At 45.6% G+C, this 26,635-nt stretch overlaps 3 protein-coding genes across 9 annotated transcripts in view; all 3 read right to left on the reverse strand.

Annotated features, from left to right (window-relative positions):
* LOC119394349 (myosin-2 essential light chain) overlaps positions 1-13,197 on the reverse strand; it is a 59,414-nt gene extending 46,217 nt beyond the window's left edge. The window contains exons 1-3 of one of the 5 annotated variants that reach the window (XM_049415762.1): positions 1,573-1,690; positions 1,466-1,493; positions 734-874 (exon numbers count right to left, since the gene is read on the reverse strand). In XM_049415762.1, the coding sequence (XP_049271719.1) occupies positions 734-874; positions 1,466-1,493; positions 1,573-1,575 (172 nt within the window). In that variant the 5' untranslated portion in view covers positions 1,576-1,690. Of the gene's footprint in view, positions 1-733; positions 875-1,169; positions 1,316-1,465; positions 1,494-1,572; positions 1,692-13,192 lie in introns of those variants that run through there. The other 4 variants (XM_049415761.1, XM_049415759.1, XM_049415757.1 and 1 more) reach the window with 4 other exon arrangements.
* Positions 1-26,635, reverse strand: part of LOC119394355 (mRNA cap guanine-N7 methyltransferase) — a 71,526-nt gene that overhangs the window by 24,042 nt on the left and 20,849 nt on the right. The window contains exons 10-11 of one of the 3 annotated variants that reach the window (XM_037661655.2): positions 26,322-26,427; positions 19,931-20,059 (exon numbers count right to left, since the gene is read on the reverse strand). The exons of 1 other annotated variant lie outside the window; for it this stretch is intronic. In XM_037661655.2, the coding sequence (XP_037517583.1) occupies positions 26,357-26,427 (71 nt within the window). In that variant the 3' untranslated portion in view covers positions 19,931-20,059; positions 26,322-26,356. Of the gene's footprint in view, positions 1-19,930; positions 20,060-26,321; positions 26,428-26,635 lie in introns of those variants that run through there. One more of the 3 variants, XM_049415753.1, reaches the window with a different exon arrangement.
* Positions 2,418-17,672, reverse strand: LOC119394354 (ribulose-phosphate 3-epimerase). Its single transcript, XM_037661654.2, has 5 exons — positions 17,227-17,672; positions 16,634-16,741; positions 13,422-13,556; positions 4,485-4,571; positions 2,418-2,616 (listed from the first exon to the last, which is right to left on the reverse strand). Exons 1-5 carry the CDS (start codon positions 17,503-17,505, stop codon positions 2,497-2,499), a joined length of 729 nt encoding a protein of 242 aa, XP_037517582.1. The 5' UTR covers positions 17,506-17,672; the 3' UTR covers positions 2,418-2,496.

Below are 26,635 nucleotides of genomic sequence, written 5' to 3' on the forward strand. Positions count from 1 at the left end.
TGTTACACATTTGTCACGTCTGTCTGCTCGGGTTCTGTTGTCGTCTGCTGCGGGTCAGTTTTGAGTTTCGCTTTCACCAAACACCACTCAGCTTCAGTGACCTTGCTTGCTCTCGAGGCGGACTGTGCCCACTAAGAGTGCAAGTTGAGGCAGTCTCTATGGGTAGCACTTGTCCATGTCCACCATTTAGCAACTATTCGATCATTCACGTTTAAAGTTCACTAGTGAGAATAGAGAGAGTTCTACTGAGGGCTCCCCGAGAGAAGACAGACACACACACAACACACTGGGGTATGTGATTAACACTTGTGAATCATTGAACTCTGCAGCATACTGCACTCAATGGATTATCCTTAAGTCACAGGCTGCTACTCCATTCTTTTGTCTCTGCCACACCCACTTATGGTTCACCTGCTTTCTTTTGTGCAATGACATAATAGAACCAATTTACTATACTGCTGAAGTTTATTTAGCCCGGCTTCGTACCTCTCTCTCGAATGTACTACTTTTGTACACCCTTCAATGCGCCTTTCTGTCGTTAAACTTGATCTTGTCAACAGATTACTCGGGTACAGCATTCCTTCATCATGAAACATGACAAGTGTCATGTAGAATTTGTATGAAAAAACGCCTCGCAGCCAAGCGTTTACATCCCTGTCTACCTCATAAGGGGAGTATGAAAAACTGCGAATCAACGTTGTTACACCGCGGCGGAGCACTGCCGGCCACCTACCAGGTCTCAACTGATGGCAGCACTTCTTCACGTCAGCCTCGGTGGGATTCTGGCCAAGGGCGCGAAGCACGTCGCCAAGCTGGGAGATGTTGATCTTGCCATCGCCTCGGTTGTCAAACAGGGAGAAGGCCTCCTGGTAGTCTTCGCGAGGAAAACGAAAAAGAGGCCACCAGAAAGCGCTCAGACACCCGGTTCAGAGACTGGAGCAGCCCACAGCACTAGCGTTATCAAGCATATACGACGTTACGGAGCAGCAAACTGTACAAATGCAACTTCCCGAACCGCAAGTATCCGCTGCTTGACATCCGCTCTATCAAGCACGGAACGGCGACATCAAAATCTAACGAGTTTATCAATGAAGAAGTGAAAGTGTTCCCCTACGTTGCCAAGATAAGGGCTCATCTCACACTCTGAAAAAGGCGTGACGTGACATTACCGATTTCAGTGAAGCTGAAGTACTTGCGAAACGAGTGCATCGCGAACCTTGCGACTGAAAGCCCGAGGCTACAAAATGTCCCTCGATCGCTGCAGTACTTGACTCGCTTGACTGTTGCTTCGCAAGGCTTTGCCCGCACTTCCTAATATGGCATAAACTACAACACGAAGCCGCAGACCGCGGGGGGGACAACACCGCAGCTAGCATGACAAACTGGGTGTGTCAACGGATCGGTATTCCCGTTTCGAGAGCTTCGCGCTCACTTGCTTTACAGGCATGCGCTTGCGTCGACTTACCGCTAATTTGATCGTCCGTGTACCCGGCCTGTAAAGACATTAGGAGTCACGTTAACGAGGAAACGTTGGCTGACGAATTCACGGCACGAAAGGATGCAAACTCTTACCATGATGTAGAGGCAGCCGACAAACTAAAATGGCGTTCCCACAGGTCGCTTACCGCATGCAGGTTGTGACGTCATTTCCGGCGCGGAAGTGCTTGTCTGCTGGCGCCTGGTCTGCCTGGTCGTCCAGCGAGAGGAAGAGGCCCATGATGGGCTTTACCTCGATCACGTCTCAGCGTCCTCACGTCGGATAACAGACATTTTGCCGTTATTTTACGCTATTCTGCACACTGACCCACAGGTATGTGTACTTACACACTGACAAATATTTGTATTGTACTTGTAGCTGGGCCAGTGGGTTCATACACCTTAAAAAAACCCATAGACTATTGTTACTTGGGGCAAAAAGAAAACAGTAATAAAAGAGTGTAATAGTCCATGGTCTATTTCAAGTGGAGTGTTGTTCGGTTCACATACTACATGTGATCAACGGTGAGGTTTTTCGCTTGTCCACACAAGTGCAGCATGGATTCCTGCCCTGAAGAATAGAACTCCCCTGGTCCTCGTGACATTCATTTCATGAACATTGCTAGTTCAAGTGCTGTTCAACCACTTCAACCTACCCTCTGACCTTGTTTGGATTCTGCACATCACCTCACTTTTCACGGTGAAGCAACTTGAGACAAATCCGCTTGAGAACCACCTTACTCTGCATATTTACATTAAACTTCAGTTATGTGACTACTTGCTCGAAAGCATGGTATGTATATTATACCATGCAATAGCAGTAAAGTACCGCCAGGCTATCAAATATTTGGAAGATTAAAACACCCATGCAGACTACTTCAATGAGCCCCTTCACACTAAATATTTGTTCATTTACAAAACACAACAACACAGCAACATACAAAAATAGAGACCTTTTATTAACATCAATGTAAAATAGTAGCACCAAATAATTCGTTTTTATCGCAATACACCGCACAGTCAGTGTGCAGATTTCGCTTTAATTACGCTATCTACGGACTGCCTAAGAGTTGTTATCACGTCCTTGGGGTCCTTACTCTTCGTGATGGCTGTTCCCGATACAATCATGTTGGCACCAGCCTGAAATGGATGTAAAAATTAAAACCGGTCAAGTACCTAAAAATTCACATACATGAAAGCCATTTCAAGGAGCACTCAGGGATGCAACAGCCAAAATAGGATTTGGAGCAATTTTTGGAGCAGCAAAATGCTGCTTTTGGAGCACAAAAATTCAAATTTGGAGCAGGTTATGAAAAAAAAAACCTAAATTTTTTAGCCCGAAATGCGAAATTTGGAGCAGTATAACAAAGAAGGCTTATTTTTAGAAAGGAAAACAAAAATATGTAAAAACCATTCAACATCAGCTAATTCGTGCACAGTGCACGTGAACACCGCTATTTCAATATAAGCAGTGTTTTGAGCCACTCCACAGTGCGAACAATGACTAAGTTACATTAGCATTTGCAGGACCTGTCGAATAATTCGACAGGCACTGGAAATGCTATTGTGGACCTGCGAACCTGGCAACATGGAAATTTGGGAGATTCGTAAAGCAGGAGCAAGTGGGGGTAGCGAAAAAAGAAATCTGGCATACGCTTTTGTCTACTGTTTCTCAAGGCCACAGAAACGCCATACGCAGCAGCTCCAAATGATTGCCAATAATTTTGTAGACGTCAGCGATCATACTAGTACTCGTAATTACACGGCACGTGCACGAATGAGTAATAAATGTCCTGTGTCCCTGACAGCTAGTACTAATAGCCCCTTCTAAATCTCAGTATGCTTTTCCGCAGGACACCAGTGTACTGTGGCAAAAGTGGCTTAAAAAGTGTTCTGCACGCAATAAAACAAGCATCAGGAAATTTGAGAACTACTGTCCTCTTCTATTGCGATAACTATATGGACACTCTCGACGAGTTCTTCCCGTCACCTCCCGTGTAAAGTCCAAATTGATAACATATCCCCGTGCATAGTATGTTCTACCGCGGGTAAAAGCGCACGAATGCAGGCGACGAACGGGGCTGAAGCAGATATCAAACGAGCCAGCCCATCTCCGTCGCTCGGAGGGCGCATGCAATAACACCACTCCGCTCGGGAAGCCTGCCATCAAAGCATAGAGGAAACGCCCCGCCCGTCTTGAACGAGCATGAAAAGACGCGACATGGGGGCGGGGGGGGGGGGGGCTGTCGCTCGAGTAGCAACTTTGAACTTCCATTCTAAGGCCGCGGTCGCGATCACTGGCGCGCGCGCTAACTCGGCAGCCATCAGCGGGCGGCTCGTATATCCTGCTACATGCTGCGCTCTCAATGCGAAGACACTGTGCAGAAAGAGCATCATTCCCTGGAGCGGCCATATTCTCTTACACCAACGTTTTGTAGAGTTACGCGAGATCGGATACAAAAGAATTTGCTGCCAGCCTCACTTTGTATAACATTACAATTTGTAGCTATCGCATTTATTGCTTCGTCCTTGTGGTGAAACTGAGCCTTTTTTTTTTTTTTCGCGAGGGGGTTAGGGTTAGGGTCTGCGCGTCTGTATTGGATGACGATGCCCACACTGCAGATGACCAATGCGGCCTCCATTTCTTGCTCAAATTTGCGCAACTGAGAAGATTTTAAGCTGGTCGGGCATTCTGATGCAGCGTGGCGCAATTTTAACCAATTTCACAGTTTTGGCTCAGCTTGGCGCAAAAATAAGGAATTGTATCAAATTGGCGCAATTGGCGCAGCTGTTGCATCCCTGAGCATTGTACCCCGCACCTCAACCACGCATGATACTACAGTTAATGCAGCATTTGTTAGGTCCAAAGACGTGGCAAACTGACTACACCCAAGGCATATATCACCAACAAGGTGAGCCCCTACAAGCGATGATGAAGACCACCACGTGATTATGAACAGGTGCACACAACAATAGGTGCCTAATAAATGCCCACAACACATACGTACCTCAGCACATTGGTGAATTGTGTTTGGACCCACTCCACCGTCTACTTCTATGTCCAATTCCTTAAACTTGGAGCGCAGAAGCTTCACCTGTGGGAATAAGTTACGAAAGCAAGTGTGACAACAGGATGACAGTTACTGTAACACTTCTCGTGCCAGAGACAAACTCCTCACTTTGTGCTTCTCATAAAAATGATGCAGAGAGAATTCAGTACAATCCTGAAAGGAACGAAAGACGAGTACTAAAATAACGATTTATGAGTAAAAAAAAATATAGTTTACTCCTTAAGACGTTAGTGCTTCAATAACAAGAGAGAGAGATTACCAAAGCAGAACCATTACGTGCCTATTAACATCTTTACCTGATGCCCAATATCATTTAACACTGTAGAATACAATTACACGATATGGCCCTAGCACTGACGTGCACTGCCAGTAAAGCACATCGTCATCGCAGTTCTGTGCTGTATGAAGACGACGTAGGCACGCACCTCGTAATGCACAGAAGCAGCACGTTGTAGCGCAAACATGGATTCGTACAGAACTCACTTTTATAGCTACTATACCATCAGAAGTTTGTTATACGCTGATTATTAGCACCACCATTTGTTTAGCCCTTCAATGCTTTTTGAAAGACTCAGATCATATAGCTTTCTGAATCTTACAAAAAGAAAGAACATTTAAAAATTAGAAATCCTGATCAATCATGCATGTTAGTCAAAATTTCATCTTGTGGCTGTATTATGAGACGATCCCCTTTGGGGATATCACCAAAATGTCGCTTTCAGTGCATGCTGATTGGCTGGTTGAGGAAAGGCGAGCATGTAGTCACCTCAGTGAGTGGACACACAAGATTCTACATCGTGCAAAGCGATAATGTCGCCGGAAGTGATCACCATAGAATACAGTCCCACATCCATCAACACTCACACTCAAATAAGATTAGACCTATGACGCAGAAATTATGCGATAACAACGACCAGGCATGAAAGCAAAACACTCTGCTTCTCTAAAGAAACACTGTGGCCAGCACGCAAAAAAATGAACCCTAAAAACAAAAAAGAAAAGCCACAATACATGTTTGCAATGAAGCCATATTTAAGTTGCAAAAGAAATGCCTGCATTGCTAACCATAACCCATCAGATGTTGAACAAATGTAGTGTGATGTTTACTAAATGTTACGAATGCGTTCTTTCACTTGGTTTTTGGATAAGTTCCAACACTATTACATTAAATAATGTATTAATGCACCTATCTAAGGCATCTCTCACAGGTACAGTGTTTATCAAGCTCCTAAGCTATGTCTGCTCTTATCTTTTTAGCCTCCTTTCCCTTTGTAGGGTAACATACCAGATGTGCACTGTTGGGAAACGGGTGTCTCAGCTTGCGACTGCTTCTGCGCAGAGCTGATAGACGGAGCGATCAAGGCGACGGTGAGTTGAGGCAAATTTATATACATATATACAGAGGCGTTACATATTCGGCGCTGGGGCCGACAGCTTATTGGGCTCGCACAGCGGTGCGACGACGACCCGGGACTTCTTCGTTCGCTGTCTCGCTGTCCCCCTCTCTCCGCGCAGCTTGGTTCTTTTATAGCCCTGGGCGATCGCTTGCATCAGCCAGGAGCGCGAAGCCTCCAATCAGGAACCGCCGTTGGTCGCTGGCTCGAACCGGATCCGCGGGGAGGAGGGCTTGCCGCACGTTGCGGGAGAGATTTCCGTCGGTTGCGTCCGGCGCAGCGCCGGAGTTGCCGGGGATTGCGTAAGGCTCCCGCCTCGTTGCATCAGCTGGTGTTGACGCTGGTTGAGTCAGCCTCATCGCCGGAGTTGCCGGGGATTGCGTAAGACTCCCGCTTCGTTGCATCAGCGGGTGTCGACGCTGGTTGCGTCAGACGTTTTACCAGCTTGAATTCCTTGTCGAAGCAAGGAAGTTTGGGTTGGGAGCCCTGGCATAACAGCACCCCCGCCGCCAGACAATGCGCCGGAAAGACGAGCTGCTTCCATGTGGCTCGGATGCCGGGCGCGCTCGTTCGCCAGGTCCATCCAGGTTCACCTCCAGGGCCATGGGGACATTTGGCTCCACGCTTCGTTCCGTGAACAGATCCCAGTCGCCAGGCCGGATCCCGGCTCCAGTGGCTTGTCGCCAAGATGTGTTGACTTGCTTTGCTCGTCTCTTCTGACGATCTTTCGTATCAGCACTTGTTGATCGTTCTGCAACTTGTCAAGAACGGTCCGACAACAAACAACACACGACACAAGCAAGTGCCCTCGGTCACCCCACAGAACACCAGACCTAAATAGAATAATATATTCCTAGCTACCTTTATGTCGAAATTTTGTTCCCTCTATATCAAGAGGCACATGTGGGACACCAAAACTCTTAAAAGCAGAACTCAAAATATTACACGTGTAACAAACGCAATGAAACAGAATTCAAAATAACGTTGGCCCCTTGAGATCACTCAGGACGGAAGCGCTCAGCTGAGGCCGCAATGAGGACAAAATTTTGCCCCAATTTGCCTGCGAAAAACCGAAAGGATAGCCGAAGACGGCACTGATTAGAACGCGCGACTCAGTGCGTCTGCGTTCGCGTTTAGCTTTCCTTTCTTGTAACGAACGTTCAAGTTGTGCTGTTGGAGTATCATGCTCCACCTTAATAACCGGCCGCTTTTGGACGACATGTTATTCAACCAGGTAAGAGGACAGTGGTCCGTTTCGACCACAAACTTGGAACCGGAGACGTAACAGGCCAGCTTTTGAACGGCCCACACGAGGCAGGCACATTCCTTTTCAGAGGTACTATATGCCTCTTCCCTGCAGCTCAGTTTTCGGCTTAAATACAAAACTGGTCTTTCGTGACCAGTGTCATCTTCCTGGCACAATATAGCTCCCATTCCGCGATCACTCGCGTCGCACTGAATGATAAAGCCCTTGGAAAAGTCAGGCGCCATGAGAACGGGTTTTTCGCTTAAGGCTTGTTTAAGCTTGCAAAACGCATTCTCTTTCTCCGAGTCCCATGTCACTTTAACTGGCTCCGACTTTCGAAGTGCGTCAGTTAGAGGGCTGGCAATGGTAGAGTAGTTTTGCACATAATGCTGATAGTATCCCGCTAGCCCTAAGAAAGCCCTTATCTCAGACTTGGTGGTTGGTCGTGGGTAGTTCACGACGGCGGCTACCTTGATCTCTGAAGGTCGACGCTGGCCACGCCCCACAACGTGTCCCAGGTAAGACACCTCGCCGCATCCTAGGTGACATTTAGCAGGTTTCGCTGTAAGACCCGCTTCTTTCAACTTGTTCAGCACGACTCGTAAATGTTCGACGTGTTCTTCCCAGGTGTTCGAGAAGATGGCGACATCGTCGAGATACGGCAGTGCGAACTCGGACAGGCCATTAAGAACGCGGTCCATTAGACCCGAAAAGCAATAAGGCGCATTTTTCAGTCCAAAACTCAGCATAAGGGGACGATACGTTCCGAATGGAGAAACGAACGCGGCGTAGCGGCTAGCACGCTCGGTAAGAGGGACCTGCCAATAACCTCGCACGAGGTCTAGCGTGGAAATGTAGTTTGACTTTGACACTGTTTCCACCCTTTCCTCTAGATTTGGTATCGGATAGGTCTGGTCTCGAGTTATGGCGTTAAGGCGCCGATAATCGATGCATGGCCTAGGATCCTTTCCCGGCACTTGAACCAAGATTAGAGGAGATGTATAGTCACTCTCACCCGGTACTATGACTCCCAACTCAAGCATTCTATCGATTTCCTCCTTCATGCTCTGCTTCTGCACAGGGGAACATCGATATGGCTTACTACGGATTGGTTCCTCACATGTGAGCTCGATGTCGTGCTTAATAACCGTCGTTTTTCCGGGACGGCTGGAAAACACGTCTTTAAACTCAGAAACACTCTTTCTCAAGTCCTCCTTCTGGACTTGACTTAACCTTGGCTCCAGGTTCAACTGTTCCAACATCACCTCAGAACCCCTTTCGCTTACATCGCTAGAAGTCAGAACTTGTGCTCCTTCGTCCTCTGAAGCATTCTTTTTCTTTACTCTCACTTTTACGCGTTCCGTTTTTATCGAGATGTCTTCACGCTGCTCTCGAATGAGCGTCGCTCGATCAACCCTCGACAGCTCACACCAACTTTCAGCTACAGGCTTGAGCGTATTGCCCGCCTCGCCCAACGGCGCCACTTCGGTTTCTCCGCCGACGGAGACGACGCTACCCGCTTCAGCTGCCGGCGGCTCGAGTAACCCACCCCGAGAGTTTTCTGTCCGAGGCTCGCTCGACTCGCTGCCAAGGTCACGCAGCTCGACCGCTTTTGCCGGTGGTGGCGTACTACATGGAACGAGATCAAGTTCCTGTGAAAGCTTCCGCGCTTGCGATCGCGTGAGGGCCATGTACGCAACGCTGGGAAAGAACGATTTACCCTGTTCTTTGAGAAGCTGCTCCGAGTTGTTCGAAAAAAGATAAGGAAAACAATCTGGGAGAGCAGCAGACACAGCCGCTTCGGTGTGAAGCTTACCGAAAGAGCCTTCAATGATCACCGTAGCGATCGGCAAGCAAGTGCTCTGCTCCTCGGCGACTTGCCTGATCCATGCGCATTCTCCTGTCAAGTCGTTCGGAGACACTAATGAAGGATGGACAACGTCCATAGTTGCCGCTGAGTCTCGAAGTGCTCGACACGTTTTCCCATTGACGCTAATCTCCTGAATATACGGTTCTAACAACCGCATGTTCTTTTCTGATTCACGGATCGTTGCGAAAGCAACCTTTTGTTTACAATTTACCGCGATGTGCCCTTCTTTTTTGCAATTGTAACAGATTAGCGGCTTCCGTGACTCAAACGCCCGTGTAGCATCAGTGCGCTCTTTGGGAAGCTCACTCGACTTCTGCGCTTCCGTTTGCCCTTCCCTCACAGTCTCCTTCGTAAAAGACGGGTGTCTTCTAAAATTACGGTGCGGAGCATGTTTCCGGTCATCAGGTTTTTTTGAAAAGCCCTCTTTTCTCTCAGCTTTTTCAACACGCACGGCCCTACTGTGCAAGTTTCTACGAGTGTAGTACTCTTCAGCTAACTCTGCTGCCTTGTTTAGCTGTACTTCTCCAAGCTTATCCTGCAGCCAAAGCTTGACATCATCCTCGATACAGCGGTAGAATTGCTCCAATGCTATGCACTCTACCACTTTATCGCGATCGTCATAGACATCTTCGCCCTTGAGCCATTCAATTAAATCGGCTTTAAGACGAAACGCGAAGTCAACGTGTGACTCATTCCCCCTTTTTGCATACCGGAACCTTTGCCGGAAAGCCTCGGGTGACAATTTATATCTTCTCAACAGAGCCTCCTTAACCTCGTCATAGCTCTCAAACGCCTCCCTCGACAAGCACGTTATCACGTCGGATACTTCTCCGGGAAGTAGAGCTAACAGGTTCTGTGCCCAAAGAGACCGCTCGATGCCATTCCTATCGCAGACGTGTTCGAACTTCACGAGATACTTCGCCATGTCCTCGCCCACTACGAACGGTGGCAGTTGGTCCCGAATTCTATGTCCACTAGCCTGAACCGTCGCAGAAGCTACGCTAGGCGCTTGCGAACACTGACGGAGCGCCAATTCTATTCTTTTCATCTCGAGGCGCTCTTCGCGTTCCTCGCGCTCGCGGCGTTCTCGCCTTTCCGCCTCTTCACGCTCACGAAGTTCTCGTCTTTCGGCCTCCTCGCGGCGTTCTTTGATATCCGCCCAGGCCTCATCGACTTCCTCAGCCGTTACTCCCTCCTTCTGCATGATCTCAAGGATCGCTTGCTTTCGCTTCGCACGGCCCAGAGTAAGGCCGAGTTCTTCACAAATTTCGATGAGTTCCTTCACTTTAAGGTTCTCCATCGTTCACACTAGCCTCTTGCTATTTGCCCTCGTTAGAATCTACTTGCCGTATCCCCTATAAGTCTACTAGAAAGACACGCAAGCAATTCTCAATCTGCCGTGTTTACACCCTCCGCGTTAACTTTGGTTTCAAAGCGCTCCGACTTGGCTCGAAACAATCAAAGCTCACTCCAATGCTTCACACAACCTTCTCTAAACTACGATAACCTGTGCTAGAGAAGTCTGGTGAACTGAAGGGAAAACATCAGGCACTCACCGCATCGAGGTAGCTGACGCCGGCCGATCCCGCAGCTGCCATCCACTGTTGGTAAACGGGTGTCTCAGCTTGCGACTGCTTCTGCGCAGAGCTGATAGACGGAGCGATCAAGGCGATGGTGAGTTGAGGCAAATTTATATACATATATACAGAGGCGTTACATATTCGGCGCTGGGGCCGACAGCTTATTGGGCTCGCACAGCGGTGCGACGACGACCCGGGACTTCTTCGTTCGCTGTCTCGCTGTCCCCCTCTCTCCGCGCAGCTTGGTTCTTTTATAGCCCTGGGCGATCGCTTGCATCAGCCAGGAGCGCGAAGCCTCCAATCAGGAACCGCCGTTGGTCGCTGGCTCGAACCGGATCCGCGGGGAGGAGGGCTTGCCGCACGTTGCGGGAGAGATTTCCGTCGGTTGCGTCCGGCGCAGCGCCGGAGTTGCCGGGGATTGCGTAAGGCTCCCGCCTCGTTGCATCAGCTGGTGTTGACGCTGGTTGAGTCAGCCTCATCGCCGGAGTTGCCGGGGATTGCGTAAGACTCCCGCTTCGTTGCATCAGCGGGTGTCGACGCTGGTTGTGTCAGACGTTTTACCAGCTTGAATTCCTTGTCGAAGCAAGGAAGTTTGGGTTGGGAGCCCTGGCATAACAGCACATTCTTGACCTCCCTGACTTCCCTTAGTCTTGAGCCATGCCAATTAAATCAAATTTTTCCAGGCTGCTGTTTAGTATTTGACTACTGTTACAGGTGTCAAACTATTACATCTGCAGAATTTCCATGCAGATACCCAAAGCAACCACAGCTGAGGTTGTATAAAAGAGCCAGCTTTGTGGTGTGGCCTATGGATTGGATTATGGAAGCATAAGCAGCCAAAATATGAAAAAACAGTCACAGTATGCACAGATGTTAGTATGACATTAATGGCACTACGCAAATGCTTACCAGTGGTTAGAGTGCATTAGCATATACACTCAGAGTTTGTGCACTGAAACACAGTACAAACAGTAAAGCTGTTAAGGGGTGTATGACGACGGATCTCGTGCAGCATATTGCCCACTATAAAATGTCAAAGGACAGCCAGCAATAGAGATGGAATCTCAAAGTGACCATATGATAAAGCACAAGCTAGAATGCACAGCCAACCACCAAGGTTGGTAATGAGCTATCACTAAGAACAGCCAAAAAGGCTGCCCTAAAGCGTTGTCGGGGTGCACAACGAGTGCCAGTATCGATAAAACTGGCACTGTATACAGGAACATGCAATGCAAAGAAAAGTATATACGTACTAAGCTCGAAAGTAATGAAGCGTCTGAAAAAGCTCCAATACAGCAAAAGCAATGTACTGTATATAATGAAGCATTTGGAAAGTCCTGGATAGGTTTCGGGCAGAGGCAAAACAGGCTTTTAATATTTCCAAAGTGAGTAAGAACTCAGTCTAACAGCTTTGCTTTCTTTTACGTAGGAACAGCTCAGACTGGCAAAGTTTTGTTTGCTTTGTTTTTGTTAAGTACTGCTACTGCTAGCATGTGCTTACAGTGAGTACGAAATAAAGAAGCCAAGTGGAAGTGCCATCAGGCAGTGCTTAATCGACTTTTTGGAGGAGCAATGATCCTTCATTCATTCTAGCTTTGTTCCTCTGTTGCTTGTTAATCTGTAATCCAATATGCCTGAGACTATACAGTGAGGGGAGAGGGTTGGAGAGTGCATATGCAACACTCTGAAAGACTGTCTAAGCGGGTACAAGCACAACACAGTTTTCAGCAGTAGGCAAATGACAAACATGTTATCTGCAGTCACAGCAATTTAAGGAGCACAACCTGCAAAGCCCATTTACAATTTGCCTTTTTGAAAACGAGCAGCAGCACAAGACAGTGGAGCATGGAGGGAACAAACAAAGCACTGACCAGTACCCTTAAAAACATGATAATATCGATATGTTTTGGTCTAAAATGCATCATGTACGCACATGCCCAAGTTTGCACTTTATTGCCTTGTGAAACACCAAGCAAATCTGTTCATTTACGAACAGCTTGTGTGAAAACTATTTTGAAGTGTTCAATTTGCATGCAAATTTTGCTGAGTTATCCTCTGACTTCTAGCATGAACACTGCACATACAGTGTTCTCACATCGCAGCTTTAAGCAGCAACTATCTCTTTTCCTGAACACTACAAAGTCAAGATGGTAGCCAACAGATGGAAACACGGGGTGGGATGGGTTGAACAAACAGGAGAAAGTGCCTCAGACAGACTGGCTGACGTTTCGATAGGAGGACCTCTCTTTGTCAAATGACAAAGATAGGTCCTCCTATCGAAAGGTCGGCCAGCCTGTCTGAGGCACTTTCTCCTGTTTGTTGAACCTATCCTTTTTCTGAACACTGTTAACTGTTAAGGCCCTTTATCCATCTGTCAAGGCTAATCAAAGATTACCCAAGAATTTTGTTGGGGCAATTGTGGAAACACCCTTGTCGCTATATTAGCTGTGTGAGAATACAGCAACATACCACGACAATAACGACTGTTTTGGGTGAAAGTTGCAGGGTGTTTTCTCTAGATGTGTGCTTATCGTGTTTTATTTTCATGCGTGATACATGATGTAGCAGCCAATTAGCAGAAGATATCTTCAAAAATGAAATAACTGCTAGTGAGGGTACTCAAAGCCCAAGCCTTTAACTAGCAAAGTGCACTGTTAGGTACAGGCTCTGTGTACCTAGAAGAGCCTGTACCTACCAGACTATAAGACTATTGTTCATTGCAAGGCAGTTACCAGATTAGATAACCCTAATGTGTTTTAGATAGAGACTTGTTTAATTGTGTACCTTGGGCATCATATCGGCCATGAAACTTTGTCCACCGAATCCAGGCTCCACGGTCATCACAAGCACCATGTCAACATGCTCCACCAAAGGTAGCACCACGTCCACGGGCGTCTTTGGCTTAACACCCACTCCGACCTGCAAAAGACAAGCGACAGGTCCTGTAAAGCGACAGGCTGTAAAGACGAATGCAAGCACAAAAGGTATTAGTGAACGGGGTTGGGGGGGGAGGGCTGTGGTGAAACTTGGGCCCCCCCCAATGGAAAACCCTGAGAGCGCCTGTGCCAGCCAACACCCGTGAGTTTTTTCACACGGGGGTACTGGCACTGCTGGCACAAGCGTACATGCTTCCATAGCAACCAGGCCCTAAGACCTCTTGCTGTTCATGGCTTTTAGAAAATGAGAAACTAGTCTTTGCTCCGGGCTTTTCACGTGGCATATTTTGTTTGCTACACGAGCTGTGTTTGCAGTATCGTGTGCAAGACTGAAGGTGGTGTTTTGGGTCTCTGAACTACGAATGCCTGTAGCAACAAGTGCATGCTGTCACGCAGTTACGGTGCTGATCTTCGTCGTGTTCTTGAACGAGACATGGGAAAATGTAGGGGCACATCTACTTTGTCAGAACTTTTGCAAAAGTTTCGTAAGTGTCGTCCTGACAAATATCAGCAGTACTCGCTGCCAGAGGCTATTCCTTCATTAGTAGCCTTTGGATGGACTGTGTGTGCACCTAGTTAGCAGCCGTGAGAAAGTCTACGCAAATCGTCCGCAAGATATTTAAGCGCACGGTGAGCAATGCCTAACATCAAAGGTCCTGCTGAGACGCTGCACATTCTGTGCCAAGTGTCTTCCTGTGAACACTAATGGTGAGATCTCTTTTTTTCTGGTTCAAATATCAGATGTCTACTTCTGCAAGCATACTCTCGTGACATATCTACTCACATATTTCAAAAGTAGTGTTTTGCACGGAGGCTGCTAGCTCTATTCGCAATGCCCATAGACTGTCGCGCCGCCAAGCGGAATTCAGGAACGTCCTCTCGAGGAGGGTTAGTAGACGACAAAATGGCAGCACTACGCAGTCGCTCCCTTGTTCGGCTGTGCTAACCTCAGTGTTAACGCGTTGGCAAGGAAGGAACACTACGACTTGGCATGTTCCCTGCATCAGTGAACAAACCGGGCCCTCCGTGACACGAGAAATCTGATTCGTTCTTGCGAGGCGCGAAGTTTTCGTGAAAATACGTGGCGACTCGCGCTTTCAATGCTAGCCCACAGCGTACGCATACTATCAGCCTCGCGAGGCTTTCTGTAGCCACGTAGGTTAGTTAAATGTTATCGTCTGACATATTCAGTTGAAGCTCACCCTGTTTTACTTGTATATAGCTTTGGTCAGTGTTTCTTGTAGTGCATGAATCCCATAACACTGTACGCGGGAGGTCGCGCCGGCTCGCGATGTGCTCTTGTAACACTGAGTGATCTCAAGTTGTCGATACACTAAAATATGCCTCTATCCTTTTTCAGCAAAGCACTGTTACTAATCGTGCGAGCGACGTCTGCTCCACGTCTTTCGTGGAGCGAACGCTTTCCACGCCGTCCTTCGCCGGTGTGTTGGTGTGTTGGTTTCATAGCCAGCGCTGCGCCGCTTGTTTTAATACGTTTGTTGATAGGTGGCAGCACACTGCAAGCGATTTGCTCGTTGACCGATCTGAGAGAGAAATGTTCTCCGCGCCCAGGCCCAGACGTATCTGTAATTGTAAACGTGGTGACGCGGAGTGGTCGAAGTTGTTCGGCGGAGGAAATTCTTCAGATTGCTTTCAGCAGTGATGTTGAAAGAAACCATCCTGACGACGAGGATTTTTCACTGGACGTAGAAGACTGTGAAGGCACCGAGAGTGACAGCGACGGTGAACGATCAGCTGCTAACTCACGAGAAGCGAGTTGCACTTCACGTCGCCTCGTGCGTTATTGTTCTTTCACGCTCGTAAGTCACTTTGATTGTATTTAATGTATAATATCCTTGAGCGAGATCAAAATAAAAGCATAGTTCCTCTTGTGCATTGCATGTATCAATTATTGTGGATATTATGGAGCGCCGCATGCCGCCAACACGTTCGAGCTCGACCAGCGAAGCGAAATGGTTAGAGCGTCGGAACGTGCAGTCACAGCCACAATCCACGCCTCTCGGCTAACTTCTTCGACGTTGCGAAAAGGATACGTGTGCATTTTTTTTGATACTCGTGTTTCGATCGTGCTGATCGAGCCTGCAACATGCGAGTGAAGTGAATTGCACACGGCTAGAGTTTCAACACGGCTGTGGCACAAGTGCTACTGAATGGGAAGTTAAATGCTTGTGTTCCGTTGAAGACGTAACTCCGCGTTCCCGACTGCACAAGTAATGACGACGGCGTATTATGTTTGCAAATGATCACCACGTTAAACGTGCGGTCCCTTGCAGCAGCGATGGCGCTACTCGCTGGCGGCCTACTACTGCGGCAAATCCGTAAGGCAGGCTCGGTGCAACGTATCTATAAACGTTGGCTCGGTACGTACTACCTCGGAGTGCCGTTCTGCTCATACGTCAATTTTAGTTCATGCAGTTTTATGTAGCACGCACACGATTTCGCAAAGCATTGTTATGCACGGTAACGGAGCTGAAATATAACATTTCACACCACAGCAAATAATTAGGTGGCGAGTACTTAGCACTTTCCATGGTTTGGGAAAGTAGTTTAGTCTCATATCCATTTCAGCACAGCTCATGACTTCATCCGGTGAAAGCGGCACGGGCCGTACGTCCGCACGTACTATCTGTTCCTATGCTAACCTATGCTAACAAACGGTTTGACCCTCCTCCTGGCGCCATCTTGAAAGTACGGCGCGCCACCTATAGTTCGTGGGCATTGCGAATATCTACACTATCTGAAACTAGGCATATTACACGGCCCAAGATTTCACTGCAGTTGATCGACCTGTTATGCATATATCATAATTCCATCGCTGCTATGCATATTTCTCTTCTCAACTTCCAAGTTTGTGCCCCACATGTTGCTGCCTGTAAAATGCAATGAGTGTACATTTTTCATTACAAATAGTAGCTAGCAAGAAGCCAGTCGTGACTTAGGTGCAAGGCAATTTCTGCTGAACGGGCTTTCAACCTATCTTTACTGTTATGTGGATTTTGTAGCTCTAACATGCTTATAATCGCAGCGTGAAAGGCTGACCTTCATGCCGGCTTCCCGGATCTTGCGCACGAGTTCAAGCGGTTCTGCCGTTGCCTCGATGTGGAATGTATACTGATCGGCACCAGCATCTGCCATCGGCGACACCCACTGCAAAGAAAACAATGAAATATCCACTTAGAATAACAGAGAGCTGAGCTAGTTGGTAAGTATGCATTCTAAAAAGACACGGCGTGCAAACACGGACACAAGAAAGAAGTCAGGACACCACAAACGCTGTCCTGACTTCTTTCTTGTGTCCGTGCTTGTACGTCCTATCTTTTTAGAATGAAATATCCACGGTACAATGTACTATCCATAAGTAGCTATTATATAAAACTGGCGCTCCAGGCACACAAAGTAAGAGAAAGACGTACACAAAACACGGCACATGTATATTGAAGTTTCGATCATGTCATCCCATGTGACATTATGTCAAGACAGTCAACTTGGCTATCATTCGCAAGTGCTACGAGTCCTAAAGCAACTGCACGTTAACCAATTACAGATCTATTGCACACTTTTGTGTCAGATAACTCTGATCTGCAGGCAGAAATATCGGCCGATAAACCGACGGGAGTGTCGATAGCTCTTACTTTCTCCGGTGCTTGCACCATCATGTGCATGTCGAAGAACGTCTTGGGCAGTTTGCTTTTGAGGCACTTGACGACGGGATGTCCGAAAGTAAGGTTCGGCACGAAATGCCCGTCCATCACGTCCAGGTGGAGGTAGTCCGCTCCGCTGTCCAAGAGTTTCTGAGATTCCTCGTATATGTTCGCCAAGTCGGCGTTGAGAATGGACGGGCCGATTTTGCACTTCAAGCTCGAGGAAGTCATTTTGCTGGCTAATTGGGTGCCGACGCGGACGCCGCTCATGCGAAATAAAAGTTCATACAGCGAGAAGACGCGTGCGGTCGGGAAGAGGATAAGGACCTCAAGACGCCCGCTGCAGCCGCTTCTAATCTCTCCTCTTCTTCTTTTATCGCAGGAGCGCTAAAACACACACTTCGCGCGGCCGCTAATCAATCACATGTGCGAGTCAGCTTCGGCTTCTTTGCAATACACACTTTGCGGTTGTGGTCAAGCCGGAAGCGGAAACACTTTGAATTCTCATTACTGCGACAAAACACTAAAAGGACGCACTTTTAATTTGCTGAATAAATGAATTTATTTATTGTTTTCCAGACCAATCTTACTTGCACGCGAGGTCACTAATAAAAAAAAAACGTAAAAGGGTGGGCATTGTTTGAGAGGCGCGTTTTTCAATTTAGGCAAACTTCATATTTTGTGGGCGTTCTTTAAACGCCGTAAAAAATCACCACACAGCACGTACGTTGCCACAAAAATTCGGATCGGTCATTTTGGAATGCCCCCTATACTGCAATGAAACACACCTGACCCTAAAGTGAATGCTAAAAATTTTGCATGACTGATCTTTAACTAATTAAGCAAAATATAAAAAATACCCCGTGCGCCCCGAGAGCAAATCATGTTGTTCGTTTCATTCAGTTGCAGCTAACCACCTTTTCAAAATCCTTGGTTCCTGTTATATGAAGCACCCAGTATAGCTGATACGAAAAGAGTCGCAACACGTTGCAGCAACTTTATAGTTCCCTTTGTAGTTTCCATAAGGGAAAAAAATTGCATTGTCGCATCTAAATAAAGGAGAAATTTCCTGTGTACAAACATAACAAACGCTTTACTCTCTTTTTTTTTATTTGAGATGAAGATAGCACAGATTACTTGGCACTCAGCAGTCCGAAATCTAGTGGTGTGACACTTTGATGCAGGAGTTATTTTATTTATTTGTTTATTTACTAGCTGGTACACCCCCAAGACACAGAGTTAAACACAGCCGCAAGCTGTGGGCTGCTTACAATAGCAATGTGCCAAAGTGGCTGCACATGCTATGCAGTCTACGTCCGCACTCTAGCCCTGCAACTCCAGACTCGAGCATGAGTCAGCACACGATTGAGCGTATGAATCTTTTACACCCACTGGACCCACCTGGAATGGTTGTAATGAAGTAATTGATATAATGAAGCCATCTTCGCTTGGGTCCATTTTGCATAAAGCTCACAATCCTGTGCTGCAGTCAAGAGAAGGCAGAGGAATAAATAAACTAGAAAGCAATAGGACCGTAAAAAATCACCACACAGCATGTACATTGCCACACTAAAATGGATCAGTCGTTTTGGAGTGCCGTCTACAACGTAATGACACACACTTGGCCCTAAAGTGAATATTAAAAAGTTTGCATGACTGATCTTTAACTAATTAAGCACAATATAAAAAATACCTGGAGTGCCACGACGGTGCTCCGTGGCAAAGCCATTCCATTCGCTTTTTTTGTGCTGTATCAGCCCAATTCACATTAATCTCTGACAGACAGTGTATTGGCCGAGAATGTCCATTTGGCTGTGCAGCATAGCTTGGCCTGGGTGCTTTTGTGTGGAATATGCATCACCTTTAGTGACCAGGTTTGTAGCAACATGATGTTTGCATTTTGAGAAAATCACCAGATGTTATACTTAAAGGGACACTAAAGAGAAACAACGAATTGGTTTAGGTTGATAAAGTGTGCTCAGAGAACTCTTGTGTAGTTTATTTCACCACCGTAGGTTTATTATTAGAGGAGAAAACCAAGTTCAAAGTTTCATTTTTAAATTTCGCGCCGAACTTTGCAATTCGTGACGTAAAAGGTTTCAAAGAGCATTTAACGTATTTTGGCGCCACTGGCTCGACGAAATTTCCACAAACTCGTTATCTCAAGTCTCTGGCCCCCTCAGAGGACAATGTACTTCGATTTAACCGATTAGGAACTACGTAGGCCCAAGCAGGCGGCGTCAAAAATATGTGACGTCACGGCAAATGGTGCGGGAATTCCAAGGTGGCGTCGCCACCTGTATTTTCTTTTTGCACGTTTTCTCGCTTATTAAGCGTCTTCTTGCAGCAAGCGTGGTGTTTTTCGTATCGTGAAAGACTACTTTACTAATGCGAGAAAAATCGTTTTGCTCTTTAGTGTCCCTTTAAGGCTTCGATGTTGTGTGTCATCTATTAGTGCTGTACGTATATGAGGCGAACGTCAGTGCGCTTCTAGGCCATGCCTGGCTCTTGCGGCAAAAAAATACTATGCATCAATCAATACATGTGTAGATACATATAGCACAATAGACAAGAAGGAAAAGAGGAAGGCAGCAACATACATACCCACTTCTTTGTTTGTTCCTTGTTTATCACGCACTTTGTACATGATGTCAAAATAAACTTCCACGCTTATGAAAAAGACTGTGCTCGTACCAAAACAAATCTTTATTTTGGAGTCTAGTGAACCTCTCACAATGCACCCCCCCCTCCCTGAACGTCTTGCATTAAAAAACATTCAGAACGGTCCGTGATGCAGAAATCCTTTATGCCAAGGCCCATTGATCTATAAATAAACAAACGACACAAATCAAATTTTAGAAATAAACTTAAAATGTCACGAGCAGCACAGAAATGTGCAAGAACCCTACAGCATAACACAATTATGATAGTAGTTTAAAAAAGCACACACACTGAACCTCTAGGACTGTTATAAGTGTATGAATGCAAGCTAATTAATCATTTCTTTCTTTAGTTTAACTGTTGTGACAAGATCTGTAGCCTTGGCACAGTGCTAACAGAGGTAACCACAAAATTTTTTGGACTGCACAGAAAGAACACAAAAGATATTTGTGGTGCTGTGTCTGTAAGCTCAGAGGTTTTGTAATAGCGATGTTAATTTCCATTAGGGGTGTGCAAATATTCGAAATTTCGAATAGTGTTTACTATTCGATTTGATTCGCACTGGAATTTTACTATTCGAACTATTCGAACTTCCCAAAAACAAATGCAGTCAGCGTCCGATTGAAAATGACCCCTTCAGATTTTTAATATGCTTCACCTCATTACACTCTCGTATTGTGGCAAAGCTGCTTTTCAAGCTTCGTTACGGTCGAACTTTGCCAAGAGACAGTCAACGTCCGATTAAAAGTGGTCCCTAAATTTTCAATATGCTTCACCTCATTACAACCCGGTATTGCGGCAAAGCTGCCTTTCAAGCTCCGTTACGGTCGAACTTTGCCAAGACCCAACGTCCGATTGGAAGTGGTCCCTAGATTTTCAATATGCTTCACCTCATCACACCCCGGTATTGCGGCAAAGCTGCCTTTCAAGCTCTGCTACGGTCGCAAATTTATTAACTCAAGCAAACGCTGGTTCCAACATGGAGATGAAAGATGTGGCAGATGGGGGGGGGGGGGGCTCAATTAATGCTGTTTTCGACCTGAAATTTTAGCAGGAAGTCCGAAAAATCAGAAGCCGAAGCTTTTTAGCATCCAAAATTTCAGATGTTCTTATATATCAACGTCTACGAGGCAGATTTGGAACTCCGGACTTCCCTTGTCCGCCACATCAGTTGGGCTTCCACAGAAGTTGAAAGAGGAGGAGAGGCTGAGGAAATGGCATCTTTGCCTATCACGTGTAAAGTGTTGTTGGCAACACTTTGGTTGCACCAAATCACTTACCTAAATACAATTCGGCCTCTACATTGCCTCATTCTTGATAAGACAACTATGAAACACCACCCCGCCAGTGCTTCATCAACCTAGCGAAAAGAAACCCTTCCATGTTGATATTTCATAAGAATATGCTTAGGAATCCTTTCTTAACTTTTTTTTCTGCAATTTTGCTTCGAAGTATTCGAGAAATATTAAAAAAATATTCTATTCGATTCGCACTCACACTTCAATATTCGAATTCGCTTTGTACCCAAAATTTTGCTATTCGCACAGCTCTAATTTCCATAAAACACACCTTCAAGGGACAAATAATAATAATAATAGTAATAATAATAATAATAATAATAATAATAATAATAATAATAATAATAATAATAATAATAATAATAATGTGGCAACACACTGCGCACAAACCGGCGCAGCCTCCGCCTCGTCACTATCTAGCCCGGCGTGACACGGCTGCATGCTACACCACGTCTCCGATAAGGGACAGCGTCACCGGAGGCTTACGTTACCGACGGTGGCTATAAAACCAAGTTGCCAAGCTCGGAAGTTATCATTCCTTCGTTACCCGACTGAGCGCAGCGTCGCTATGCTCACCCCGCTGCTGCTACTTCGCTAATAAACAGTTGTTACATTTATGTTGGGATGCGTCCTTTTATCGACACGGCATCCTACAATAATAATAATAATAATAATAATAATAATAATAATAATAATAATAATAATAATAATAATAATAATAATAATAATAATAATAATCAATCAATCAATCAATCAATCAATCATTTATTTATTTAACGTGCCCAGGAACAACCGTAAGGTCTTTGTGCAGGCGCACGCAAAAAAATAATAAAAATAAACTATACAATACAGACAGTCTTCAGAAATAAAAAGAGCAAATACACGTAGACAAAGAGAAATGAACACAAAAGGGGAGGAGTAAAATAAGACAACACGAGAAATATTGAAGGGGAATGAAAAATTAGATTGCATATATACAACTATGCGGAAAGACGGAGAAGGGAAGACTTTGTACACTGTGCCATACTATGTCAAAACAGTGCAAAGCTCGGATAAAAACAGTGATTGTGGACTATGAAAAACGTCAAGATCAAGAAAATTAACATTATAGAGACTTTGTATTCTGTGAACGGTAGAGTGTTGGAAGAAGCAGGCAGGTACATGAAACGGTCTGTTCTCTCTGGTTAACTTACGCGGAATTCGAAAATTAACACGATTGAGACGTACAGGGCAGGATATGATACCGTGGACTAGCTTGTAAAGAAACAAGAGATCAGAACGATTTCGTCGGCAGTGAAGTGATGGCAATGATAATAATTCAGCAGTATTTGAACGAGATTTTTTAGCAAAGCGATGGTTATATATGCTAAGGAATTTTTTCTGGACTCGTTCAATGGTGTTACCGCTGGATTGAGCAATGCTATTCCATATCACGGACGCATACTCCAGTTGAGGAAGACATAGCGCGGTGTACAACTTTCAGAAGGGCATAGGAGAACGGAATTCTCAAGACAATCTGCAAACACAGCCTAGGGTGCGAAGACCCCGCAAAGCAACACGCTTAGCATGAGCAGAAAAGTTTAACGTGCTATCAATAACAACACCAAGATCATTGATCTCATAAACCTTGCATAAGGACACAGAATTGACAGAGTATTGAAATGACACGCTAGATGTTTTGCGAGTAATAGACATGAATTTTGTCTTCGAGGCATTCAGAGAAAGGTTATTAGCGTTGCACCATTCGGAAAAAGAGCGCAAATCTGACTGCAGCAAGCGACAGTGAACTGAATGAATTTCCTTAAAAATCTTGATGTCATCGGCATACAAGAGGAAAGAAGAATTACGAATGGCAAAAGAAACATCATTAACGTAAATTAAAAATAGGAGTGGGCCTAATACTGACCCTTGAGGGACCCCACTAGTCACTTTATACAAGGAAGATGATTGGCCATTTACCGCTACATAACAATATCTATTGAGCAGATAGCTCTGCAGGAGATTCACAACCGACAAGTCAACATCAAATTGCGCAAGTTTAACCATAATCAGTGTGTGGCTGACTACGTCAAAAGCCTTGCTCAGGTCACAGTAGAGTACGTCAACCTGTCCTCCCTGAGAAATAGGTGTGGAGATCTGCGTCATGAAACTAGCAAGATTTGTGGTAGTTGAGCGGCCAGCGAGAAAACCATAATAATAATAATTTCTGGGGCCTTTTGTGACGCAGTCAAAGTGCCCCTAGAAGCATTACACGTGGCTGTCCAGCACACTAGTCGATACATAGCATGCGATATCATGTGACCATCACATGCCTTTCACCTTTGCAACATAACCAGACGTCTGCTTTGTACTTGAAGTTGTACTTGGTCATGTTTCATGCTTGTCATAACTTATGATATTGCTTCATTAACAAGTTGAGACTTTATACTCTAATTATGACACAAGTGTCAGCTCAACATATTTAAAGGGCCAGTAAACAACCCCGAGGTCCGAAAATTGTAATGAAGAGAAATATGCACACTTTTGCTATGTGAACATGATGCCACAAGAATTTTGCGAGTGCGTGCTATAATAAGGAAGTTACGGGGTTTAGAACATTCATTTCAGCTGGTTTCAAATTTTCGTGCGGCCTCGCCACCCTTCTCCACCACAGGGAGGCGAAGGCGTAGCCCGTCGTCGTGACTCCGCCCACTTCGGCAATGTGACACGACGTCAGTAATTGATGCCATTGGCGAGCTAGATTAGTTGCTATGCACTTCCGCTTGTTGCGGCTCCTGGTTGTTTATTGTTTACATTGTCGCACAGGCTCCGTAACTTGACGGGCAGTTTTCGGCTCTTCGGCATTTTTAAGCCTTTGCTCATGTCGAAGGCGAAGTGGGCGCAGGTGCTATGCAGTGCGAGGAATATACGCACGACAACCCGACAACTGCGTGGCCAAAACCGCATCACTGCAGGGCCAAGAAATAAGCCCCAGTTTCGTAGCGGTGGGTGGGAACACGAACTGACGTTAACTCGACAACTGTTTGTTGAGACCTGGTTTAGACCAATCGACGAGCTCAGTGGTGCGTCAAGTTGTCCACGGACAAGTTTGCATCACTGCGCGTACGAGGGGGATTGGTCAGGAGAAGGAAAGAGGTGTGGGAATTGTTTTTCGAAATGGAGGGTCTGCGTGGTGTGCGACGCTGTAACATTCTGAAAATGTTATCACTGCGGTCTACTGTACGAATTGGCGAGCTTGCCTAGGAAGTGTAAAATAAGAGTCGGAGCCTGTTTACTGGCCCTTTAAAAATAAATGAACAAAAGATAAAGTAACGAGCTGTGCGAATAGCAAAATTTTGGGTGCGAAGCGAATTCGAATATTGAAGTCTGAGTGCAAATCGAATAGAATATTTTTCGAATATTTCTCGAACACTTCGAAGCGAAATTGCAGAAAAAAAGTTAGAGAGGATTCCTAAGCATATTCTTATGAGATAGCAATATGAAAGTGTTCCTTTTCACTAGGTTGATAAAGCACTGGCAAGTTGCTGTTTCATAGTTGTCTTATCAAGAATGAGGCTATGTAGAGGCCGAATTCTATTTATGTACATGATTTGGCGCAACCAAAGTGTTGCAGACAACACTTTACACGTGATAGGCAGAGATGCCATTTCCTCAGCCTCTCCTCCTCTTTCAACTGCTGTGGAAGGCCAACTGATGTGACGGACAAGGGTGTGCTCCCTTCAAGTTTGGAGTTCCAAATCTGCCAAGTAGACGTCGATATATAAGAGCATCTGAAATTTTGGATGCTAAAAAGCTTCGGCGTCCGATTTTTCGGACTTCCTGCCCAAATTTCAGGTCCAAAACAGCATTAATTGAGCCCCCAACTCTGCCACATCTTTCATCTCCATGTTGGAACCAGCGTTTTCTTGAGTTAATACATTTGCGATTGTAGCGGAGCTTGAAAGGCAGCTTTGCCGCAATACGTGGGTGTGATGAGGTGAAGCATATTGAAAATCTAGGGACCACTTCCAAACGGACGTTAATCTTGGCAAAGTTCGACCGTAACGGAGCTTGAAAGGCAGCTTTGCCGCAATACCGGGGTGTGATGAGGTAAAGCATATTGAAAATCTAGGGACCACTTTCAATCGGACGTTGTGTCTTGGCAAAATCCGACCGTAATGGAGCTTGAGAGGCAGCTTTGCTGCAATACCGGGGTGTGATGAGGTGAAGCATATTGAAAATCTAGGGACCACTTCCAATCGGACGTTGACTGTCTCTTGGCAAAGTTCGACCGTAACGAAGCTTGAAAGGCAGCTTTGCCGTAATACGAGAGTGTAATGAGGTGAAGCATATTAAAAATCTGAAGGGGTCACTTTCAATTGGACGCTGCCTGCATTTGTTTTTGGGAAGTTCGAATAGTTCGAATAGTAAAATTCCACTGCGAATCGAATCGAATAGTAAACACTATTCGAAAAATATTCGAAATTTCGAATATTCGCACACCCCTAAGAGTAACGCAAGCTTTTTTGTTAGTATTTTTTTAACTAAAGGGACACTAATGATAAAATGGACTTTTCTTGTATTAATGAATTATTTTCACGATACCAAAAGCACCATTCTTGTTGTGAGAAGATGCTTGGTAGTCAAGGAAACACGGAAAAAATAAAATGTGGGTAGTGACACCACCTTGAAGTTCCTGCACTGATTTGCTGGGACATCACAGGATTTGACAGCCTCTGCTAAGGCCTATATAGTTCTCAAGTGGAAGTACATTGTCCTCAGAGGGGGCCAGAGACCAAAATATGAAAACACTTTCAAATCCATGATGTCAAGCTGACATTCATGTGCAGAGGTTTCGGCATGAAATTTAGAAATGAAACTTTGACCTTTTTCTCTTCTATTAATAACCCTATGATGGCGAAATTAATGACAGCAGAGTTTTAGAAGAATAATTTATCAGCCTAAATTGATTCGTTGTTTCACTTTATTGACTCTTTAAAGTACGGCTGAATTCCCTTTACAAAAGAGACAGGAAGAGGCAATTAGTATCTTTCACTTCATGGTAAGCAAAGAACATAATGATCAGAACAACCTAGCATCATGCCGAGGTTTGAACAATGTAAGATATGAAAAAAAATTAGTCATTACTCTGTTGCACTTGGGTGATGATGGAGGGCATGGACTCATTTGTCAGAAGTGCTGCTGCGCCTGCCAGCGTTAGGGTCTTTTTGAAATGCAAAGACAACATAAATACCTGGAAACAAGGGCAAAAGAAAAACACTGTCAATCTGCACTGGCACTCTTAAGAATGCACACTTGCAGCAGACTTCGAAATGCTTTAATGAGCCTAGATTAGATACCCCCCAAAATCAGACAACGAAATGCATTGTTGTTGCTACTGTCCTGGAGGCATCTCTCTACCTTGCAATTCTTTTCATTGCGTCAACTTGATGTCTGTTTCA

This window comes from Rhipicephalus sanguineus, chromosome 5 (assembly GCF_013339695.2).
Source record: "Rhipicephalus sanguineus isolate Rsan-2018 chromosome 5, BIME_Rsan_1.4, whole genome shotgun sequence".
NCBI classification, from domain to species: domain Eukaryota; kingdom Metazoa; phylum Arthropoda; class Arachnida; order Ixodida; family Ixodidae; genus Rhipicephalus; species Rhipicephalus sanguineus.